The 8025-nt window shown below is 41.6% G+C and overlaps 1 protein-coding gene across 1 annotated transcript; it reads left to right on the top strand.

Annotated features, from left to right (window-relative positions):
• The first annotated feature begins 4417 nt into the window (after nt 1–4417).
• On the top strand, nt 4418–7773 carry LOC130956381 (probable prolyl 4-hydroxylase 6). The gene is made up of 8 exons (XM_057883419.1): nt 4418–4773; nt 4868–4951; nt 5081–5138; nt 5338–5442; nt 6296–6353; nt 6438–6613; nt 6722–6782; nt 7318–7773. The coding sequence occupies exons 1-8, from the start codon at nt 4661–4663 to the stop codon at nt 7623–7625; spliced, it is 963 nt and encodes a 320-aa protein (XP_057739402.1). The 5' UTR covers nt 4418–4660; the 3' UTR covers nt 7626–7773.
• The last annotated feature ends 252 nt before the right edge of the window (nt 7774–8025 follow it).

The following is an 8025-nucleotide window of genomic DNA, read 5'->3' as shown; positions in this document are numbered from 1 at the left end:
TCCGTCTACATAGAGCTCCCATGTAGTCGGTTTTTCCTCTTGTTCTCCTGCATATTCTGCAATGAAGTCGGCGAGGCATTGGGCTTTGATTGCTGTCCGAGTTTCATATCTCAAATCGAACTCGGAGAGCTCTATCGCCCATTGAACCATTCTCCCTGCAACATCCATCTTTTGGAGGATTTGCTTCATGGGTTGGTTTGTACGGACTCTTATTGTATGAGCCTGAAAGTAAGGTCGTAGCCTTCGTGAGGCTATCACTAAGGAGTAGGCAAACTTTTCTAGTTTGTGGTACCTTAGTTTAGGACCTTGTAGAACCTTACTGGTGAAGTAGACCGGGTGTTGCCCGACCTCATCTTCTCTGATCAGGGCTGATGAGACAGCCCTGTTTGCGACGGATAGGTATATGACGAGGTCTTTTCCCGGTACTGGTCGAGTTAATATAGGAGGTTGGCTTAAGAATTTTTTGAACTCTTGGAATGCCTCCTCACATTCCGGAGTCCACTCAAACTGGCATCCCTTCCTTAATAGGGAAAATAATGGAAGGGATTTTAGTGCCGATCCTGCCAAAAACCTGGAGAGGGCTGCAAGTCGGCCATTAAGCTGTTGAACCTCCCTCAAACAAGTCGGGCTTTTCATTTCTAGGATGGCTCTGCATTTTTCGGGATTGGCCTCAATCCCTCTTTGTGTTAGCATGAAGCCTAGAAATTTTCCTGCTTCTACTGCGAAGGCGCATTTTGCGGGATTTAGTCTCATCCCATGCAACCTTATAGTGTTGAAGACTTGCGAGAGGTCGGTTAAGAGGTCGACTTCTTGCTTGGTTTTTACTAACATGTCGTCGACGTATACCTCCATTAAGCTCCCTAAATGGGGGGAAAACACTTTGTTCATCAGCCTTTGGTACGTGGCTCCTGCATTCTTCAGTCCGAATGGCATGACCACGTAGCAATAGTTGGCTTTTGGCGTGATGAACGATGTTTTCTCCTGGTCGGGTTCATGCATCGGGATTTGGTTATATCCCGAGTAGGCGTCCATGAATGATAGGTATTGGTACCCTGAGCTGGAGTCTACCAGGGCATCGATACTCGGTAGGGGATAAGGGTCCTTAGGACATGCCTTATTCAAGTCGGTATAGTCGACGCACATTCTCCATTTACCATTTTGTTTTTTGACCAGCACTACATTGGCTAGCCATGTTGGGTATTTGACCTCTCTGATAAAGCCGGCTTCCAGGAGCGCCTGTACTTGCTCTTCTACTATGGAGGCCCTCTCTGGGCCGAGCTTGCGTCTTCTTTGCTGTACAGGTCGGGACCCTGGGTAAACCGAGAGCCTATGGGACATGAGCTCGGGATCAATCCCGGGCATGTCGGAAGCCTTCCAGGCGAAGAGGTCGGAATTAGCTCTTAGGAGTTCACCCAACCTTTGTTTCAGGGCTTTCCCCAGGTTGGCTCCTATGTAGGTCTTTTTTCCGTCCTCCTCCCCGACTTGTATCTCCTCGGTTTTTCCTCCCGGCTGGGGTCGTAGTTCTTCTCTGGTTCTTGCTCCACCCAACTCTATGGTGTGGACTTCTTTGCCTTTTCCTCTCAGGTTTAGGCTTTCGTTATAGCACTTCCTCGCCAATTTCTGATCTCCCCTCACCGTTGCTATTCCCCCTGGAGTTGGGAATTTCATGCAGAGGTGAGGAGTTGATACCACTGCTCCAAGGCGATTAAGGGTAGTCCTGCCGATTAAGGCATTGTAGGCTGACCTTTCATCGATGACTATAAAGTCTATGCTTAGAGTCCTTGATTTTTCCCCTTTTCCAAAGGTGGTGTGAAGGGGTAAAAATCCCAGTGGCTTTATTGGCGTATCCCCTAACCCGTATAGGGTGTCGGGGTAAGCTTTCAACTCTTTTTCATCTAACCCTAGCTTGTCGAAGGCGGGTTTGAAAAGGATGTCCGCCGAGCTTCCTTGATCTACTAGGGTTCTGTGGAGATGGGCATTAGCTAGGATCATAGTTATCACCACGGGGTCATCATGCCCGGGGATTATCCCTTGCCCATCTTCTTTTGTAAATGAGATAGTGGGGAGGTCGGGTGTCTCATCCCCGACCTGATAGACTCTTTTGAGATGTCTTTTGCGAGAAGATTTGGTGATTCCTCCTCCCGCAAATCCTCCTGAGATCATGTGGATGTGCCTCTCAGGGGTCTGGGGTGGAGGATCTCTCCTGTCCATATCATCTCGCTTTCTCTTTCCATGGGTGTCCGACCTCTCCATGAGATATCTATCAAGCCGACCTTCTCTAGCCAGCTTTTCTATCACATTTTTGAGGTCGTAACAGTCGTTGGTGGAGTGACCATATATCTTATGGTACTCACAATACTCGCTGCGACTTCCCCCTTTTTTATTTTTAATAGGTCTTGGGGGTGGCAGCCTTTCAGTGTTGCAAATCTCTCTGTATACGTCCACTATAGAGGTCTTTAGAGGAGTATAAGAGTGATATTTCCTGGGCCTCTCGAGACTGGGTTCTTCCTTCTTCCTGACTTCCCTTTCCCTCTCCTTAGAGGAGGAAGTAGGTCCCGGTCGTGAACTCAGGTCTCTAAGTTTTGCGTTCTCTTCCATGTTGATGTACTTCTCGGCCCTTTCTTGTACATCACTTAGAGAAATGGGGTGTCTTTTAGATATGGACTGTGAGAAAGGGCCTTCTCTGAGTCCGTTGACTAACCCCATTATCACTGCCTCTGTGGGCAGGTCTTGGATCTCTAAACATGCCTTGTTGAACCTTTCCATATAGGCTCGTAAAGACTCTCCGACCTCCTGTTTTATTCCCAGGAGGCTCGGTGCATGTTTTACCTTATCTTTTTGGATTGAGAACCTCATCAAGAATTTCCTCGAGAGGTCTTCAAAACTAGTGATGGATCTTGGGGGAAGGCTATCGAACCACTTCATCGCTGCTTTCGATAAAGTGGTCGGGAAAGCCTTGCATCTCGTAGCGTCGGAGGCGTCAGCCAGATACATCCGACTTTTAAAATTGCTAAGATGATGCTTTGGATCCGTAGTTCCATCATAGAGGTCCATATCAGGGCTTTTGAAGTTCCTTGGAACTTTTGCCCTCATTATGTCCTCGCTGAAAGGATCTTCTCCGCCTGGGAGTTGATCTTCTCCTTCATCGCGGGAATTCTTGAGAGAGAATTCTAGCTGCAAGAGTTTTCTTTCTAACTCTTTTCGCCGTTCCATCTCTTCTTTAAGGTACCTTTCGGTTTCCTTTTGCCTCTCCCGTTCTTGTTCCAATTGCTCCAGGCGGCTATGGACCAATCCCATTAGTTCAGCTACGTGAGCTGGTCCGCCTTTTTCTGATTCACGCCCATCTGAGGAATTTACCTTCGGATTCTTTACTCCGGAGGTACCCTCTCTATGTTGATCATTGTCTTGATGTTGGGCCGTGTCTTCATTGTCATTGCCCATGTCTAGATTCTCTTGCTCAGAATCCGTCTCGACATGGCCTTCTTCATGGGATCTTTCCGCCATCGAGGGATGATCTCGCGGGTCCCCGGCAACGGCGCCAATGTTACGGTAGGTAACCGGAGATTAGTCCAATGGATGGCGTTCGGCGGCCCAAGTGTATAATAGAGGAGGACTCCAGGCAGGTTCGCAACTCGGGAGGCTCCGTCCGACTCGTGCTCGCGTGTGAATGGGGGGTGGTACCTGCAAAGACACTCCAATGCCTAAGTTAGCAAGGGTGTAAGCAGGTCTAGAGAGTATTGGACTTAGTGATACCTGAGGGGTGTCAGTGTATTTATAGTGGTGAGCCAATAACCACCGTTGGAGTAGTGCCGTATCTTTAGGATGGTAACCGTCCCATTATCTTAGGGAGGTTAAGATACGGCTTTATGAAGTGGTTAGAGAGATTTTAGGGGCGGTTACTCATTTGAATGAGCATTTATCTGCCAGCTAATCTCACAACCGACTTCTTCGTACCAAGTCGGGGTTGACACCGACCTCTTGAGTGGAGGTGGGTGCTTTGCTAGGTTTAATCTATTGGATCAGGCCTTTCGATTGGACCTGGGCCCTTAGCATTGGGTCAGGGTATGAACAATAACCAACTGCAGTAATATTATGATCAAGTTTATACTCACACGTTTTAATAAAAATGATCATATTTCAGATATTAAGTCATTAATTTGTCCATTATGTATATCTCAGATATTGAACTCATATTTTATTTTTGCATATATTTCCGATACTGAGATTTTATTTAACTTTTCTATTATAGATTAAAGTCTAGTATCCTTCTATAACCGAGATGTGGCTAATTATATATTTATGTAATTATATGGTATTTTATATATTTTTATAAATTTTATATTTATTTAATTTAAATAAAAAACCCTTATTATTTAGTGTTTATTTATTTGTGTGTGTTATGAGTTAAGACAAAGGGAGGAAGAAGAAGCTTCCAGAAAGTAAACAGTGTTGGGAGATTAGAAAATTAGAAAAACACAGAGAGAAGCTCAAACCCGAAGCCATTACCCAAATCCAGTGGGCGGTTTTCATTGTACTTCGTTGAATTTATTGTCACGAAAAAAACGACATCATACAATCTAAAGAAGAATTCACACTTTTCCCCTTTTCTCAAACCCTAATTCCTCAAAATTAATTTCATCAATTTCTTTGATTTTGCGCAATGCTGCTGTCTCGTCGCCATTTCCTTCTCCATTTCATATCTTTCCTCTTTCTCTTCGCCGATCTCTCTGTTTTCTCAATTCGCTTGCACTCTTCCGATGCAACCAAGACCACGTAATTACCCTGCACCCTACCCCTCTTTTTTGTTATTATTTTTAGTTTTTTTTCTTATTATAATATTTGTATAATATTTTTATTGTTCATATAGGCATGGATCGCTTCTTAGATTGAACAGAGGTGGTTCTTCAGTGTTTGATCCAACAAGGGTCATTCAGCTATCGTGGCAACCAAGGTATAAAACCCCTTTTTCCCTATTTAATTTTTCCAAAGGGTAATTTTTATTTATTTATTTTCATTTTATTATTATAAATAATAGTTAACTTAGTAGTAATAATATAATTTGGTGAGTGATGTCATGCAGGGCTTTTATATACAAGAAGTTTTTAACTGACGAAGAATGTGACCATTTGATCACTCTGGTTAGTTCTTTGATTTTTTTTTTTTTTATGTATCTTGTAATGGTAGTATTTGATTGAAATTTTGTTCCACGGTTAGAAATTTCAAAACTTCAAGGAGAGAAAAGAAGTGGGGGGGGGGGGGGGGGGGGGGGGAATTAATTTATTATGATGTTTCTTACCTGAGTTTTTATTTATTTATTTGATTTGTTGATGGTTTTAGGCCAAGGATAAGCTTGAGAAATCTATGGTGGCGGATAATGAATCTGGGAAAAGTATAGAGAGTGAAGTTAGAACCAGTTCTGGGATGTTTCTCGGCAAGGGACAGGTATTGTGTATTTTTTTTATTTTCTTTTAGTGATAAAAGGTACTGTAAAATGTTTTTAATGCTAGCTTTTTCATAATGCTATACCTTGTTGGCTTTCGTGATAGTTCTGGATTATGAGTAAACTAGGAGGAGCAAGTTTCATTTTATGAATGATGAAAATAATGTAGAGTAATCATAGTGAACTGCCATTCAGCACCACCATCACTATCGCAAATGTTGTTATACATATATTTATTAATGTCTTGAAGCAATGGAAATTGTGGGACCTAGTAATTTTTTGGTCATTAAGCAATGAAAACCATAGTTTATGTCTGTGAAGAAGTGAACTTTGTATCCAAGGGAGTGAGTGTATGTATTTTGTGCGTTGGTGAGTGAGCACATGTGTGTGGCTGACATATATTCTGAGAGGAGTTACTTCCATACACTACCAATGATTTTAACTCTATGCGCTGTTATTAATAAGTAAATGGTTTACTTATCATATCTGAATAATTTCGCTGAAGCTCTTGGCACAAAGCATGAGGTTTGCATCAAATAGATAACAAAAGACAGTCACATAAGACTGCAGAGAGTCTATGTTGCTGGAGAGAGGAATTGGGGCCAGTGAATGATCTGGAGATGACTCACATTTAGTCATTTATTTTAAAGTAGTTTATATGTCTAGCGTGTTCAATGGTCACCAATAACTCCTGCCGTCTCTCACAATAAATCACTCTTCTTCCTCTACTTAGATTGAGAAAATGACTAAGTACATCTGTGTTCAAGAACTGAAGTTTTACTCTCTAAAAGCTGTTTTTGACAAAGTTACTGTCTTTTACTCTTTTTTTTTCTTTCATTGCTTTTAATATTCAAGGATGAAGTAGTTGCTGCCATCGAAGCTCGGATTGCTGCTTGGACATTCCTTCCCATAGGTAACTAGATAATATCGTTCTTTGGTCCATTCTATTTTTGCTTTTGCTCTCGATGACTGAATTATCTGCCTTCAACGTCATCAGAGAATGGGGAGTCTATCCAAATTTTGCACTATGAGAATGGCCAGAAGTACGAACCACATTTTGATTACTTCCATGACAAGGCAAATCAAATTATGGGTGGCCATCGGATTGCCACTGTATTGATGTATTTATCTAATGTCGAAAAGGGTGGGGAAACCATTTTCCCCAATGCTGAGGTAAAGTGTTCGTCACATTTGTTTCTATTATGGCCCATTCTAATGATCACCTCTTCTGTCTCCCTCTCTCCCCTTGCACTAACGGGATTCGAATCAAATCTTCCTCAGGCAAAGGAATCCCAGCCGAAAGATGAGAGCTGGTCCGAATGTGCTCACAAAGGATATGCAGGTACACGTTTCTTGATTGTTATACAAACAATATACATGGTTTCTTCATTTCTTGACGTGTGAGATTTAAGGCGTTAAGCTGTATAATATTTCAAAAAGACATTATATTGAGTGGTCTCAGTAACTTACTTTCAAGGGTGCGATGGTTGATTTTCTTTTCAGTTTTCATGATGTAGCTGGCATCTTTTCTATCCACTTGTTCAGAGTGCTAGATTAACTAAATTTCCCTTTCCTCAAGTGTTGAGTATGTACATATATAAACCCATGATTTCACCATTTTTGGCAATATGTTCTAGTTATTATTCACCTCTTGGTATGAAGTTTATTAGAGTTTAAGGTGAAGGATTAAATTGATGTTGAAAATGTTGAGGTTAACTTAATTCAACGACATATATCTGGGGAGCACTAATTCTTGTCCACTCTCTAAAAAAATTGGCATCTTGGCATTCCTTGTTACATAATCTAATCACGAGAATTTGCTGCAATTATGTTTTTGGCTGTGATCTAAACTCAGGATTTTATTCTTATCATTTCAGTAAAACCAGAGAAGGGCGATGCCCTGTTGTTCTTCAGTCTTCATCTGGATGCAACTACCGATTCCAGAAGCTTGCATGGGAGCTGCCCGGTGATCGAGGGTGAAAAATGGTCTGCAACGAAGTGGATACACGTGGCTGACTTTGAAAAACCAATCAAGAAATTTGAGAGTGGTGGTGGGGATTGTGCTGATCTGAATGAGAACTGTTCTAGATGGGCTAGAGTAGGGGAATGTGAGAAGAACCCTCTTTATATGGTTGGTAATGGTGATGTCAAAGGGTATTGTATGAAGAGCTGCAATGTTTGCTGATGAGGGAGTTTGCTATCACAATTTTCATGTAGAGTCACAAATACATTGTCAAATATAATGTATATTAGTATATATAATTGGTTTTAGACATTTAGTTGAACTGCAACATGGAATTTAGCTGCAACTTTATATATTGCTGTTTTTGATACTGGTTTTTCTGGTCTAGCAACTTTTCAAAGGGTAAAGAAAAAACTAAAGGTTTAAAACATTTTCTATATGAAGTGGATATTTATACTGTTTCTTTTTCCCCAGGTTTGGCTTTATTTATTTACCTCACTTTGGTTCCTTTAAATTGTATGCTCGAAAAGAAAAGAAAAGAAAATATTTAAAATGAGCTTCTTTTAAAGTAAGGGATTCTTCTTAAAGCAAGAGTGATATTAAAGTGTGTTATGTTCCTTCT

This window comes from Arachis stenosperma, chromosome 10 (assembly GCF_014773155.1).
Source record: "Arachis stenosperma cultivar V10309 chromosome 10, arast.V10309.gnm1.PFL2, whole genome shotgun sequence".
In the NCBI taxonomy this organism is placed as follows: Eukaryota; Viridiplantae; Streptophyta; class Magnoliopsida; order Fabales; family Fabaceae; genus Arachis; species Arachis stenosperma.
The sequence above is the reverse complement of the archived record's forward strand: the minus strand, read 5'-3'. Positions and strand labels throughout refer to the sequence as shown.

What these genes read in the sequence shown, in the direction of transcription:
- LOC130956381 (XM_057883419.1), top strand. Translation starts at nt 4,661, where the DNA reads ATGCTGCTGTCTCGTCGCCATTTCCTTCTCCATTTCATATCTTTCCTC. An exon ending in TCCGATGCAACCAAGACCAC is followed by an intron (nt 4,774 to 4,867) that starts GTAATTACCCTG and finishes TTGTTCATATAG; the next exon opens with GCATGGATCGCTTCTTAGAT. An exon ending in GTGACCATTTGATCACTCTG is followed by an intron (nt 5,139 to 5,337) that starts GTTAGTTCTTTG and finishes TGATGGTTTTAG; the next exon opens with GCCAAGGATAAGCTTGAGAA.